Below are 16,773 nucleotides of genomic sequence, written 5' to 3'. Positions count from 1 at the left end.
GAAGCCACTGCTCACTTAGGAAATTTAGGAACCAGGACCACAAAAATTCTGTTGTGTAAACTTCCACTTCTTAATGCATACAATTACTTGATTCCCTGGCATATCAACAAATTTAGAAAATACTATGGTTTGTCAAGTGCCGTTTTGCTGATGTTTGAAATGTCATATACTCGTAGTGTTGACATTGCCAAAGTATTGGACTCAACAGCTGCTAATGTCTTAGGAGATACTATTATATTGCACCTGAAAGTATCAAGGCTCTAAGTAAAGCAGCCTTGTGATTTCTTTCCTTATGTATTTAATTTAGTTTTCCTTTTCTCTGAGGGAGAGCACAAAATGATGGACTAGTTTGCCCGACTTTCTTGCTGTTTTAAGGTGCATTGTGATGACATTTTATTTTTATATCTGAGGGAGAATCAGATCTGCCAAAATCACTGGGGGTAATTTGGGCAAAATGTACAATTGGCATTTGTACCAAGTAAAATGGTATTTGATTAAAAGTTTTCATTGCACCTCTCATCAGAGCACATAACAATTAATACTGACACCACAAAGAAGTTGTTTTTTCACTTTCAATATCAGCTCTACTAGATTCAGTGTTAGAGTGGATCCTGACTCTATCCTGAAATTCAGTGGGTACAAGGTAGAGACATGGTTCGGGCCAAGATGCCAGTCCAAAGTCAGACAGAGATATTCTCAACATCCACAGCCCTACACACAATTTAGAGAACTCCCAACTCCGATATCAGTATGTCTTTGGAATGTCTGACAAGACCATAGACCCCAATGAAAACACATATGCAGACCCACACAGAAGGCACCTCACCCAGAAAACAAAATAAACAGTGCCTATAAGTGAGCAATATTAAATGCTGGCTTACTCTGCAGTCCCATTTCTCTTACAATCTAGAAATTCTGCAATAGTACGCAATCACCTCAGGCACAAATGAAAATTTTGGGTACAGTGCATCCCTTGTTACAGAAATTACAATTATAAAATGCTGCCACATTTAAATGAATACCTTGTTTATTCAAATCTAGCAATATAGAAAACATCAAATTGGTTTACAAGTGTTATCTTCTAGCAAAATTTCCATACCTGTTGCTGCTGAAGATGCAGAAGCTCTAATGAAGTCATTTCCCCATTGGTCTCCCCACTGCTGGCACCATCTCTCCCTCCACCACCGCCACCATCAGACTGGCCACTCAGGCTGCTAACACCATTCTGGCTGGTTGGAGTGCTTCTTATGGTCTCTGTTGCAGATTCAACCATCATGACGTGCTACCTAATTTATCTGACAAAGATAAAAGATAAAAATTGAGTTTTCACATGTGCATTTTAAACCTAAGGCTTATGTTGCAGAGCTAGACTGAATATGCCAGTTATACTCTTACGGATGCCAAACCTACTCATATTTCTACTGCTATTAATCAACAAGCAAAAATAAATTTCATTGAAAGGCATTCCAAGTGAAAAAAATACATATCAGATATGGTACTCAAATTCTGAAAATAATTCCCTCTCACAGGGTGCAACTCCCCAAACCTCTCATGTAGTGTGCTATGTCACCTGCAGTCCCCAGTTATTACAGCAAACTAGGATGTCAATTCTGTTATGGGAAAAAGAGATCCTCCCGAAAGCAGTCACCCTTTTCAAGTAACATGACATTTTGTCAAGTATCAAGATTTGTACCACTTCGCCTTTGCAATGACCTACTCCCATTTTGTTACTGTTTACAGTACAGAATATTCCATAATTCCTCCTGACTACCAAGTTTCTTAGTTACTCCTCAAGACAAGACCGCTCTATTCATCACTATTTTCATAAAGTGTCTACATGCAAGTTAGACCCCATCTCATAATGCAACACTAACCGTCTGCTTTCTTCTACTCTGATGTCATACTGACTTATTGGATGTCCACTTGCTTCTACTATGACACATTCCTGCATGTTATTTTTAAAGTGCTTGGTATTTAAAACATTCCATTTAATCTTGCTTAATGTTCTACTCCGATGAGGATGATACACAATGTCCAATATTCCTTTACTGTCTTGTTAAATTTTTGTGAAATTAGTTTGTTTTGCCAGTTGTACAAGTGTTGTCAGACCACTGGTCAGTGGTGAGCTACAACCAGTTCTGTGCAGATTACCACATTTCACATATCTTTGAGACAACTATCTTGGCATATCCCTCATCTTTCTACACTGTTCTCACACCGTTATACAGGGTCTACATTATAACAACAAACGATCAAATGATCGAATGTTGTTATATCGAACTCTAAAGTTCGAATTCACAAGACATCGAACAACCAGAACAGAGATTTTTTTTCCCCAGGAAAAAAAAAAAATCGCTGTTCCCAAAAAAAAAAAGGACATTAAAACATTACATAAAGTGGGGGGCTTCGTCCCCCCACCCCCCTACTTAAATATACCAACTTAGAGATCGCACTACAGTGCCGAAAATGGCAAAGTGACGAAGTAGCCAAGCGACTTCTTTCCCAGCGAAAGAATTCGCTTATATGCCGCTTCATCATTTTATCTTTTCGACATTTCAAGTTCGACCAAACGACCAAGACACATTCGACAAAATGCGTCTTTGGTTATCTGATAGGAACCTGTTATACAGATGCATTTTATTTGTTAATTGCAGAGTACATTATGTACAAGCTACTTTAAAGTAGCCAGAGTAACAAAAATGCAACCAGTATGCTTTTATAACAGTGAAGTAAACTGTAGTGCACTAAATTTTATACTAGAAAATAAGCTAAATCTCAGGTATACTTCCAAGAAAAGGGAAGTAAACTGTAGTACCACTAACTTTTACACCAGAAAATAAGCTAAATCCCATGTCTACTTTCAATTTGGTGGATTTAAGCAATCTCCCAACTTTCTATTATATGCCCCCCCCCATAAGGTACTCTTCTTCTGCATTCCTACATTCCAATATCAAGACTACTGAATTTTCTCCACTGCCACTATTTTACCAGCTACATAAATCTAACCCCACCCAAGAGAGGGAACTCAAATTTTACTGTACTGGCTTATCTGCAACAAACAACTTTCTGACATGACAATACATTATATCAAATAAGCAAACATGCATATTTCAAGTTAATCTTCAGTTAAGGAATAAAAAAGTGTGCATAAAACTGAAATACTATACACACTTGCCAATTTAGCACCACACACCTTTTTTTCTATCATCTTACAACATAAGCAATGAGCAAATAAATAACTTTTATTTCCCAGCACCTGTTACAGTACATTTCAGTACAAACTTATAAAATTTCCAAACACAAATCTCATTAGTTTTAAATGACCACTTACATTTTTTTCTTTAGTTGTACTTTGTTGACTGGATTAGTCCCACTAGGCCAACAGCCTCTTTTCAGGGGAGACTTGAGGTGGCATTCATACTGACTAGGGGAATTTGGCCAGGACATCGGGGAACTTTCCCTTCTCTTCACCTACTGCCATGGAATCTTTTAAAGCCATCTAAGGTGAATATCAACTCAGGTAGATGGGGCTGCAGTTTAATGTCTCATCCAAAGGATGGCACCCTTGCAAATGCAGCATTCCTGATATTCTGCACCGCTGTCAGTAACTGAAAATTAATCAAATTAAATGATGAGAATAGAACCCACAGCTTTCTGCACCAAAGGCAGGTGTGCTACCTTATGAACTACTGAGTTGGCCTTGATGTCTTAAGATACCATGCTTAATGGCATCAAAATGAAATCCAAAACCTAAACACCTTTTTTGAGAAATTTAATTAAAAAAAAAAATAATTCCTTAAATACTATGGACGGACAAAAGTACAATGCCTTAGTAAAGGTTATTAAAAGCAGAGTTTGAGAAAGTACAGTTTTGTACCTACCATAAATGTAGATGTTCGAGTGCTAATACAGCTGCAGTCATAACAGATGGGTTCTCCTGCCATCAGGCGGGTCCTCAGTCGGCCGAATTCCAAAGTCTAGGTCCGGCGTCGGTTGTCGTCGCTTCTTCCCTGACGTCAGTGCGACAGGGGTATAAAGAACCAGCTGATGCCATTTTCTTCAGTTTTTCTTGCCCCAGATGTCAGGTGCCCCCAGAAGGAAGGCAAAACATAAATTTATGTAGTAAAGCAAATGCAATATAATCAAAAAACAGTAGTTGCAAGCAAATACACCATAAAAGAATACCCCAATGAGGTTGTATGAGGAGGTGTTAGCCATAAGGCCTGTCCCAAGAGGGGAAGGAGGGAGGGAAACCTGGACTGCAGCTGTATTAGCACTCAAACATCTACATTTATGGTAGGTACAAAACTGTACTATGTTCATTGTGCATACAGCTGCAGTCATAACAGATGGGTAGAATCCCAAAGCTAATAAAAGGGTGGTAGGCACTAAGTGGAACTAGGTGGAGCCAGGATGCCCTGCAAGACTGCAGTGGCAAAGCCCGCTCTAGTTTTGGAGTATAATGGTAGGTGATAGTGCTTGGAGAAAGTATGTACAGAACTCCAAGTGGCTGCTTCCAAAATATCTTTGGTAGGAACCGCCCTGAGGAAGGCAGTAGAGGTAGCTGTGGCCCTTGTGGAGTGAGATCTGATGCCTGTAGGTACAGTTTTACCATGAAAAGAGTAACAAAAGCGTATGTAGTGGGCTATCCATTTTGATATTGTCTGTTTGGAAATAGGCTTCCCTTGAGCACCTGTAGCATAGGACACAAAGAGTTGCTCTGATTTTCTGAAAGGCTTTGTTCTGTCCAAATAATAATGGAGCTGTCTGTGAATGTCCAAGGAATGTAGTAGCCTCTCTCCTTTGTTTTGTGGATTAGGGTAAAACATAGTTAAGTGGATAGCCTGATTCAAGGCTACCCTGGATACTACCTTTGGCATAAATGAAGGATTGGTTCGTAAGGAAACTTTGTCCTGATGGAAAATGATGAAAGGCTGCACAGCCATGAGGGCTTGTAGTTCCGAAACCCTGCGTGTTGAGGTGATAGCTAGAAGGAAGGCTGTTTTCCATGACAAATATTGCAGATCTGTTGAAGCAGCTGGCTCAAAAGGAGGCAGGGTTGGTTTTTCTAGAATGAAATTGAGGTCCCAAGCCGGTACTGGTTGCTTCCTTGGGGGTGTTATATTCTTAGCCCCTCTGAGGAACTGTCTTAAGAGAGGGTGAGAGAATAAAGGAGGATCAGTGTTGTACTCTGCAGAAATGGCTGAGGCATGGATTTTGATGGAGGCGAATGAAAGTCCACTGCTTAGCAGCTCGGCTAGGTACTGTAGTATTTGAGGTAAATTCAGTATTTCAGGATTCTGACCCTTTTTCTGAGTCCAGACACAAAACCGTTTCCATTTTGCAGAGTAGGCTTTTCTAGTAGAAGGCCTTCTGGCCTCCAAAATGACATCCTGCACCTCCTTGGAGAGTAGGGTCTGCTGTGAATTTAAAGAATTCTCCATGCGGCTAGATTGAGTGTTTTCAGCTGACTGTGAAGAGTTTTGAAGTTGTGCTGAGTCAGTAGAAGAGGCATTAGAGGCAGGATCCATGGTGGGGAATGCGTCAGGCTCCGCAGGAGTGGGTACCAGTGTTGTCTTGGCCAGTCTGGAGCAATGAGAATCATCTTTGGTCTATCTGCTCTGGCTTTTAATAGAACTTTGGCCAGCAGTGGAAGAGGTGGAAAGGCATAAACCGTCACTGTTGTCCAACTGAAAGAGAGTGCGTCCACTTTCCAGGCCTGTGGATGAAAGGTCCTTGAGCAGAATTTTATCAATTGGTAATTTCTGTGGGTGGCAAAGAGATCTATGTCTGGCCTTCCCCATGCTTGAATTATCATTGTAAAAACTTGAGGATGCAACTTCCATTCGAGTGGATCTGTCATATTTCTGCTCAGGTTGTCTGCCAGTGTGTTTTCCTTCCCTGGCAGGAATTGTGCTTGAAGTTGGATTTGCAATTCCAGAGCCGTGTTCCAAAGGGACATGGCTAGTCTGCACAGGGGATATGAATGAGTTCCTCCCTATTTGTTTATGTACCACATCACTGTGGTGTTGTCTGTTCTTATGCTGCCCTGGATGCAGTAGGTCTTTGAAAGCCATAATAGCATTTATTACTGCTAGCATTTCCTTTTGATTGATGTGTAGGTGCTTTTCTTTTTGTGACCATTTGTCCTGAATGCACCGATCTGTCATGTGCGCCCCCCAGGCATAGTCCGAGGCGTCTGTTCTGATGACTTGATTTGTTTGAGGCTTGCAGAATGGGAGACCTATGTTTCTTTGGCATGCTTGAGCCCACCACAGAAATTCCTTTTGAAGACATGGAATCAGTGGTATGATTGTTTCCAAACTGTGGCTGTGTTGAGACCATAAGTTTTTTAGGTACCACTGAAGTTTCCTCATATGCAGCTTTGCACATGGGATTAGCAGGATGCAAGATGCCATGAATCCCAGAGCCTGCAGGATTTTCCTTGCAGTCAGCCTGGTGAAGGTTGCCAGTTTTCTGAAGTATTGAGTTAATTGCCCTTGTTTCTCTGGCGTGAGGTAGGCCATCTGGGTGTTTGCATCCAAGCTGGCACCCAGGAAAATTATTGTTTGAGAGGGTATTGGTCTTGACTTCTTTTTGTTGACTTGTGTATCCCAGAGATTTCAACAACATTATTACAAACGCCAAGTGTTTCAGAAGAGTGTGTTTGCTGTCCGCTTGGATCAGGCAGTCGTCCAGATAAGGGTATATTTGTATCCCTCGAAGTCTGCAGAAGGCAATTACTGATGCCAGGCATTTCGTGAACACTCTGGGTGCAGTAGATAAGCCAAAGGGCAATGCAGAGAATTGATAATGGGATGAACCTGCAAGAAATCTGAGGTATCTTCTGCAATCTTGTCTGATTGGGACATGCAGGTATGCCTCCTTGAGGTCCAATGTCACCAGCCAAGACTCCTTGCCCAGCATGGGAAGAAGCTGCTGTAATGTGAGCATCTTGAACTTTGGTACGAGTAAATATGTGTTTAGGATGGATAGGTCCAAAATAGGTCTCCAATCTTTGCCCTTCCTTGGTACCAGGAATAGTCTGGAATAAAAACCTTGACCCAGTTCTAGTGCAGGTACCTCTTGAATAGCTTTCATGTCCATGAGATCTGAAATTTGTTTTTGTGCCTCTGCCCTTTGATTGTGTGGCAGGTTTGGCATGCCTCTCATTTTTGGAAGGGTGTGAAAGTGGAATCTGTAGCCTCTGTCTATAATGTCCAGGATCCATTTGTCTTTTGTGACAATATGCCAATTTTTCAAAAATAATGCCAGTTTTCCGCCTAAAGGTGCTGCCATTTGAGCCTTGCTTGGCATGCAAAGGGGAAAGCCATTGGGTCTGCTTTCTGAATGGCTGTGAACTATCCTCACCCCCTCTTGGTGTAGGTGTTTGCCATTGTCTGCCTCTAAATGATCCTTGAGATTGCCCTCTACCTCTCGGGTGCCTGTATCTACCTCTTTGAGGTCTGTCTGTGGCTGGAAAGGACCAACTTTTTGAAGGCCAATTTCTACTGAAACGTGGCGGTTGTACCTGTAGGAAATCTTTCACTGTTTGCATTGATTTTGCCTTTTCCTCCATTTTCTTTAATACCTCCTCAGCTTTAACACCAAACAATACATCTTTTTGAAGAGGTGCATCTAGTAATTTAGCTTTGACATGGTCTGGTAAGGTTTGCTCTTTGAGCCAAGCATGTCTACGTATGACTGATCCTGTAACAGCAGCTCTACAAGAGGCCTCTAAAGCATCAAAACCACATTGCAAGGTATGTTTACCCACTTGCTCTGCACTATGCAACAAATCCTGCAACTCCTTCAAGTCTGGTTGTTCAGGTTGTGACATTTTGCTATTCAACTGAGATAACAAAAACTGTTGATACTTTAACATATGGAACTGACAGTTCAATGCCCTCATGGTTAAAGTGGCCAAGGTGTATACCTTTTTCCCCCACCTTTCTAAAGCTCTGGAATCTCTCTCTGAAGGTAATGGATTTTTGGCACTGGAAGCCTCAATTCCCTTGGGACCCTGTGAAATAGTTTCTGGGTCAGCCACATGGCTTTTGTATAGGAATTGGTGTGAATCAGGCACACGGTAATACCCGTCAGGCTTGACTGGGGCTGGAGGTAAAGAATCTGGGTTAAGGCTGGCCTCTGATTACACATCATCTAATATGTCTAAGACAGGAGGTATAGCCAGAGGCCTGTGCTGAGGGAGCAAGAGGAAATCCCTGAGCCTTTTCTTGGAGTCTAAGTATTCTTGGCCTTCCCAGTGGAAGTGTTCCCTCAAGGTATGCAAGGTTTCCCCAAAAGAGTAATCCTCAGGGGAGGAGACAGAGGAAATGGACTCCTCTGCATCAGAATCTTCGAAAGGGGAGTAAGAATGTTCCTGGTCCTCAGAATGCTCTGAAGTAATGGAGGCCTGGTCCGAGGAAAGGTATTCTTCCTCCACTCTGGGCCTTTTGTCCGGTGGGGGGTTGAGAACCCCTGATAAGAGTAATCAAATCCTCAGCCATTTTGAGCATCTGCTTTTTAGGCATGGGGCCTTGAGAGGGGCCCAGTGGAGCTTGTCTTTTAGAATGCATGGCTGCTTTAGATTTAGTGTAAGCCTTAATGGAAAAAGAAGAAGGCCTGAAGACACCTTGAGAGGTGGCAGGCCTGTCTGAACTCTGAGTTTCCCCGCCAAGAGTGACTTCGGTATTTGTAGTCGGGGTGTGGGCCGAACAGCCTGCGACCTCAGGCACAGAAGACACCGCTAATGAAGTGCCATCGGTAGTCAGGGGCTGCGTAGGCGCCTCGCTGAGAACATGTAGTCGGCTTTAGCGTGGTGTCGGTAGAAGTAGCGGACCTCGTATGCCGGTCCTTATCTTTATGTCGTTTACTCAAAATTGGAGTCGGAGTATCCGACGACATGTTGTAGTTAAACTTTTTGCCAAAATAGTGTTGGGCAAACTCCGCCCGACGCTTAATAGTGCATCTGTTGAATGTAGCACAAAAACGACAGGCCGAGACGTCGTGGTTTGGGCCTAAGCAAGGTATACAGAGGGAATGGAAATTCTTATGCGGTATTTGCTTCCCACATGAAATGCAATTATTAACTTTGTCTGACATCAGTCTGAGGCAAGAAAAGTTTCCCCAACGGGGTACTTAGCTTTCTAGAAGTCTTCGGTTGAAAAATATTCGTAATCTCAGGAGCTGGCTGACCGGCACTTGCAAACTGCTTTTGCTTCGGGCACCGCGCGGCAAGAAAGACTAAAGAAAATGGCGTTGGCTGGTTCTTTTATACCCCTGCCGCACTGACATCAGGGAAGAAGCAACGACAACCGACGCCGGACCTAGACTTTGGAATTCGGCTGACCGAGGACCCGCCTGACGGCAGGAGAACCCATTTGTTATGACTGCAACTGTATGCACGATGAACATAAGTGGTAGCGTCAGTCAGTGACTATACTGTTAAATAATGTGTCAGAAAAGGAGCTGTAAACATGGCAATATAGGAGAGAAGTTTACTCCTTGAATATCTGTGTATCTTCATGGGACAAAATAACCCAGCCCTGCTGGGAAAGCTCACCACTCCATAAAGCAAATGCAAGTCCAACAAATGGCAGTATTCAGAATACAGACCACAGAGAAAAATAACATTTGGAATAACCATCTCAGTATTCAACTTGTAATCCAGGCAGTGGTTTACAGGTTGTTACTGGGCAGGCCATCTAGGAGATCTTTGGGAAGCTGAGCAATGCAACTCCGCCATTTCCATATGTTATCACTTTACCAACTTCACACTGACCATGTGTGCGAACTTTGTCTCATTCCTCACAGGTGCCAGACATATGAAAGCCAAAGAAAAATCACTACACTAAGTAACAACACAATCACAGATTCACAGGTTCATAGGTGTGTACTAGGCTAATGGCCCCGGAGCCTTTACAAGGTCAGCCCAAAGAAACTGCCCAGGCACCATGCAACCTGATGTTAGTTCACAGTGCCCCTATCCAGTAGGGCAACTGGAATAATCCCTGGAGTGAACTTTCTGTTACCCATAACTTGTGAAGATTTCTGTTGAAGAGGGCCAGCGAGGTGCTCTGCTTGACATGAATGGAAAGCTTATTCCAGAGTATGGGCAATCTCTGGGATATGAACCAGTCCCTCCAGCATGTTCTGTTAATTGTGGCAAGGAGGTTTTGATCTCTGGAGCGTGTGGCGCAGGGAGACTGGGATTTCTTTAGGTGTAGCATTTCAAGTAGGGCTGGGTCAGACATGACTTTGTAAGTCAAGCAGATAAGAGACTGAGAACAGCTAAAGTTTCTTGAGTCTGTCCATGTAGGATATGTGTTTAAGGCCTAGGATCCTTTATGTGAGGTACTTTTGTGGCCTCTCCAGCTGTTGTAGGTGTCTGGTCAGGTATAGTGGATATAAAAAGTGTACACACCCCCTGTTAAAATGCCAGGTTTTTCTGATATAAAAAAAAAATAGACCACAATAAATAATTTCAAAACTTTTCCCAACTTTAATGTAACCTATAACCTATACAATTCAACAAACAAATCTGTTAGGGGAAAAAAATATAAAAAATAAAAAACATACAATAAGCTGGTAATTAAAGCAAAAGGTGCTTCAACTAAGTATTAGTTTAAAGGTGTGCACACTTGCAACCAGTTTATTGTACGTTTTTTTTTTTTATTTTTTTATATTTTTCCCTAACAGATTTGTTTTTCAATTGAATTGTACAGGTTATAGATCACATTAAAGGTAGGAAAAATTTTGAAATGATTTATTGTGGTCTCATTTTTTTATATCACAAAAACCTGGCATTTTAACATGGGTGTGTTCAGTTTTTATATCCATTACACATACTTCTGAGTTGTACCAGAAATTATAGAAACTGGGCCATTATACCTTCAGAACTGAATTTAAATAAACAAGGTTCTAGAGTTGATCGGAAATAACTGACCACACAAGGCATTTTCCTAAGCCGCGGTGGTGCAGCGGTAGCGTTGTCGCCTCACAGCAAGAGGTTCTCCCGTTCGATTCTCGGCTGGAGTGTCTTCTTTGTGGAGTCTGCATGTCCTCCCCATGGTTGAGTAGCATTCGAAAGACATCCATGAATGGGCGTGCCTTTGTTGAAGTTTGGGCACCGAGCTGGCACCGTAAAAATCTACTGCCAATCATTAGCGGGCCGGAGTTCTGCTGTGGCGACTCCTAACCGGGAAAAGCCGAAAGAAAAACAACAAGGCATTTTCCTGTTAGGCAAGTGCATACTTAGGCTTTCAATTTAAACATTAGCAGAGTATGTATAACAACTGCAACAGAAGATACTTTTGTCAACAACTTCTTGAAGTAACTTGAAAACATAAAATTCAAATCTAAAGCTTTCACAGAAGCTAGCATAAAGAAATATGCAACATAAATAAATAGTATTGCACATGTTAGGGCTATTGTTTGTGCCATTTTGAACAAACACATGTAATAATGGAAAAATCCTTTAGTTTGCAAATAAACATTTCAGTTACAGACTGACCAAGTATTTGCAAAACAGCTGAAAATGAAGTTTTCATTAGTATTAGTTAAAAGATAAAAGCGTTACTTCATACAATACGAGAGAATATAAAGGGACACATATATATTTAAAAATCCTGTGTCATTAGCCCAGTATGTAAGTCAAGACTTAAATCTACAAAATAACCTAGAGTCCTGCATCTATATGAATCTCATGAGTGTAGTCTATACAAAAACTGTATTTCAAGTCTTACACATGAATGTGACACTTGCATAAATGGAAAAACAGTTTAATTTCAGAATTTCACAGACTGTACCGACAGATTAGAAATGGTTAACACAGAGCAAAGGACCCATCAAATGTTTTAAAATATGGAAGAACCAAAGTAAAGAGCAGTTTATGGAGCAAGGCTATTACAGTGGTATCATACACATAGTTCCATTACAATCCCCTTTACAGTAAACAGGTGATAACACTAGAAAGAAGTCCACAGTAGTACAGTATTTGAAAATACTCTTGACACTGGCTGAAACTCTTTACAAAGACAATGACTGAGGCAGTGAAACACAATCACTTTCAGAGACTTGAAACTAATATTTAGTATGGGGGGATTTTTATCCACATCCCCCTTAATATAACTTTAACCACTGATGAAAAAATATGACAAGCCTGCATTATGAAATGGATTTTCTGACCTTCACTGCCAGACATGGTTTATTAAGCAAACAATAAAGCCTGCCAAGCTGTGTGTTATTGTGAAAAAAAAAATTACACCAAGGAATCTTCTGAGGTCCACTGCCATAGACTGAGAGCACCTAAATCCCACAGAAGGGCTAAATTCCACAACAACACACACTATGGAGAGATTTACTGAGCTTAGAGAATGATGGGTTGTTAAACTGTTTTGTATTTTTTTAACTGCTATACAACTTTCTTTATACATACATACATATATATATATATATATATATATATATATATATATATATATATACACACACACACACACACACACACACACACACACACACACACACACACACACACACACAGTAAACCCTCAGTTAAACAGAACTCAAGCAACCAGAAAAAAAATAACTAAGAAATACAGCACAATTTTCATGTGTTGCGCTTTATGTCATCCCCCCACCCCGCCGCAGAAACAAACCTTATGTTTTTAGAGTTTTAGACTTTTAAAAAGTAGAATGGAATAAATTCCCTCTCTCCCCAACCTAACAAGTCAAACCAAACAAATAGTATAGGATGCAGTTTTAGTCAGGCCTATTTTATCTGCCTAATGTTACTAACTTGCTGTCAGTAGTGTAACTAGGGTGGGGTGAGAGGGCAACTGCCTCAGGTGCAAAGTGTTGGGGGAAGCAACTGGCCAATCCCAAATCACTCTTTAATGCTTAACCAGCTTTTAAAAGCCAGTATTGCATCCGCAGTCTGACCTGAGCACTGCAGCACTTCATGTAATATGAACTGCAGAAAGCAGTTTGCTACGTTTAAATCACTTATAGACAACACATATCTATATAGCTCAAGGTTAAAATAGACCACCATAGGAACATCAGCACAGTGGAAACTTGAATTAGCGCTCTCGTCCAACTTTACCTGAATAAGGAATTTCATCAGAAATGGCTCTATCACTAGAAATACTTAAATACATAGAAAAATACCAGCCAAAAAACAACATCCAATCATAGTCAAGGTCTAAAACAGCTGACTAATCATGTGATAAAAAGTCATCTTATAATAAACATTTAAAATAAATACTTTTCTTTGGAATGCATATAATTAAATAAAAAAACATCAATAACAAAATGCTTTGTATGTGGACTACTTCGTTAAATCCATTAAAAATCAAAATAGCTTTTTTTAACAAGCATTTGATGTTCGTACTTACATTCAGACCGGGAAACCTATCCGCTCTAAATTTAACTTGAAATTAAAAGTTTCCTTGTTTCTACAAAATCATCACATCCTGTGATAAAAGCAGCGGTATCAAGCTGTTCTATTACAAAAAATTCTAACTTTTTAAAAGTTCTCACATGACAAGCTGTGCCTGGCTAAATCATTAGTAATTTCTATGTCACATATCACTTTGCAGAGTTCTCTTAGTCTGAGTTCTCTGGTACTTTTCCCTACATAGAGCCAAATAAGTTATGTTAGCTGTACAACAATTGTATCTATATTTGGCAAACACAGTGTATTTTAAATGTTCCAAATGTATCATCCTTCTGTTGCTTATGCACTAACATTGCTTACAGTGGGTAACAACCACACATACTGGGGACTGAAAAGAAATATTTAATATTAATATTCCTACCACTATCTCTTTCTAACAAGCATTTAATATTATTGGATTTATTAAAAACAAAAGCTGGACTACCGCCAACAACATTAGGCAAGTCCATGTTTCTTTGCATTATCTTCAGTTTAATTTTAATGATTTTTTTTTGAAATGCTGAATTATCTACTGACATGCTAATAGGATACATCAAAGTTTTATCTTACACTCCTTTGTTTTATTTTATTTTTACAGCAAATTTAAGATAGGTGGAAACTTCCTGAATCTACACTCAGTAACTTCCATTACAAATCCTATCTAATTCAGCCAATTGATATTCCTTTGCAAAAAAAAAAACAGATCCTTAATAAATGACACCTCTTGAAAGAAATTTTTACCATCACTAATTAACCTACTAACTTTTACAAGTTGTCTCTTAAAAATATTTAGCTTCATGAACTTTGGGTGATTACTATCTAATGTAGATAATTATTCCTGAAAATAGATTTTTTTGTAACTAGTACTCGCAAAAGCCTTGCCTGGAATGTTCATGCTGACAGTAACATCTAAAAAAATTAATGTCAGTCCCAGTGTCACCAAGTGCAGACGTTAACCACGGAATACTATTATTGATTTCAGCAACTAAATGTTCAAAGGTGTCTAAACTCCCTTTCCAAATGGAAAAAAAATCATCATATATAATGCTTGTACAGGCAGACAACATTAAATGACAATAGTTTAGTAACAATCGTAGTCTCCCACCAGCATAAATCTAAGTTGGCAAAGGAGGGTGCCACTTCAGCTCCCATGGCAGCACCAGACAATTGTTGAAAAATGACTTCATTGAACATAAAGTAATTGTTCTTCAATACTACCTTAAGCAAAATGCCTACACCCTTGATGTGAATTACATTCAAATTAGCATAATGAGCAAAGTATAACATTGCAAATTCAATCCCCTCATTCTGATCAATACTAAAACAGACATTAATGGTGGCCATAAGGGTTTCTTTGCCTATAAACTGGTATTCCATCAAACAATTCAAAAAATCCCAAGAGTCTTTGAGATAAACAATTTTTTGAACCCAAGGATTTAAAACACTGTCAAGATGATTAGAAATGCTAACAGTTTTATGTTTCGGACATGAAACAATAGGTCAAAAAGGTGGAAAAACTTCATTTTTGTGGACCTTAGGAATGCTGAAAATTTTACCAAATACCGGCTGATCCACTGTAAGATAAACAAACTATATATATATATATATATATATATATATATATATATATACACACACACACACACACACACACACACACACATAAATAAATATTATACACACACACACACACACACACACGCAGTATTACAGACCTGTTGATTTATCCTTCACCTCTAAGCAATCTGCATGAGAACCAATTTTCCTTAACGGACTATTACTTTATGTCAGTACCCAACCCCTGCCTATGTAAATTCTTTGGTATTCCAAAGATCCACAAAGATGTACAGGACCCCCATCCCCACTCCCTCCCCTTGAGGCACAGTGTCTAACAAAAAAACGAAACGGAAAATATTTCCCAGTATATCGATTCTATTTTAAACCCCTTACTTCAAACCACCCCATTCTACCTACAAGATTCCTGGGCCTTCCTCAATAAATTGTTGAAACTTAAACTGACCCAGAAAGACCTACTTTTGGTGACGCTGGACATTGAATCCATCGAATCCTTATACACTAATATCCCTCATAAAGAGGGTCTCCTGCTTACTAGATGCTTCCTCGCCAACCACTCCCACTTCAGCAACAGCAAAACTGACTCTATTTGTAAACTTATTTCAGATGAACTTAAGTGCAATTTCTTCAATTTTAACAGCAAAGTTAACTAACAAATCAAAGCCGTAACCACGGGCTCCAAAACAGACCCAGCCTACACAAACCTGGTCCTCAGGACATGGGCAACAGAGACCTTGCTTCTCCACCCAAGCTTTAATAAAATCCATCTCTATCGTCATTGCATTGATGATATCTTTTTTATCTGGGAAAGCCGGAAAGAACAGCTGTGTACACTTACCATACATGTAGATGCTCAAGTGTATTCACTGTTGCAGTCATCCCATTTGGGTCATCTGCCTGCAGGTAGCCCTCAGCCAGCCTGAATACCACAGTCTTGGGATTTCTTTGTTGGATGCTGTTGCTTCTTCCATGATATCAGGTCGTCAGGGGTATAAAACATGCAGCCGATGCCATTACATCAGTTTTTCTTGCCCCAGATGTCAGGTGCCCCCCCAAAATAGGAAGCAATTACATGGTATGGAACATCCCCAGCAAACAGCAATACACATGACATAAGAAATTCCAAACAAAAAGGACAGATAGAAGTAAAGAGAGAGAAATCAGGAAGCTGGAGGGAGGGTAACCAGGACTGCAACAGTGAATACACTTGAGCATCTACATTTATGGTAAGTGTACACCGCTGTACTATGTTCTTCATGTTTCACTGTTGCAGTCATCACATTTGGGTTGATTCCCAAAGCTAAGGAAGGGTGGAGGTAATTAAGAAGCATTAGGGCTGGCAATCAGGCCTTGTAAGACTGCTGTGGCAAATCCAGCTCTGGATTTAGAAAAGATAGGTAACTGGTAATGCTTGGTGAAAGTGTGTACAGATCTCCAGGATGTCCCTGGTAGGGACTCTCCTGAGGAATGCTGTTGAGGTAGATGTAGCCCTAGTGAAATGTGTTCTGATCCCGTGGGGTAGGTTTCCCATTATGTTTGTAGCAGAAAAGGATGCAGTGTGCTATCCATTTAGAAATGGTTTGCTTTGAAATGGCCTTGCCCTCTACCACTGCAGCAAAACTAACTAGCAGCTGGTCAGATTTTCTGAGAGGCTTAGTCCTGTCCAGATAGAACCTAAGCTGCCTGTGCACGTCCAGGGAGTGCAGGATCCTTTCCCCTTTATTCTGAGGATTAGGTAAAAAGTTGGCAAATGAATG

At 40.3% G+C, this 16,773-nt stretch overlaps 1 protein-coding gene across 3 annotated transcripts in view; it reads right to left on the bottom strand.

Annotated features, from left to right (window-relative positions):
* The window catches only part of LOC122806392 (forkhead box protein P4-like), a 1,692,547-nt gene that overhangs the window by 1,285,889 nt on the left and 389,885 nt on the right, over nt 1–16,773 (bottom strand). For all 3 annotated transcript variants that reach the window (XM_044076752.1, XM_044076754.1, XM_044076753.1), the window contains exon 2: nt 1,100–1,295. In XM_044076752.1, the coding sequence (XP_043932687.1) occupies nt 1,100–1,276 (177 nt within the window). In that variant the 5' untranslated portion in view covers nt 1,277–1,295. The remainder of the gene's footprint in view (nt 1–1,099; nt 1,296–16,773) is intronic.

The sequence above is a fragment of the Protopterus annectens genome, chromosome 7.part0 (genome assembly GCF_019279795.1).
Source record: "Protopterus annectens isolate FY-2018-M chromosome 7.part0, PAN1.0, whole genome shotgun sequence".
NCBI lineage: Eukaryota > Metazoa > Chordata > Ceratodontiformes > Protopteridae > Protopterus > Protopterus annectens.
The sequence above is the reverse complement of the archived record's forward strand: the minus strand, read 5'-3'. Positions and strand labels throughout refer to the sequence as shown.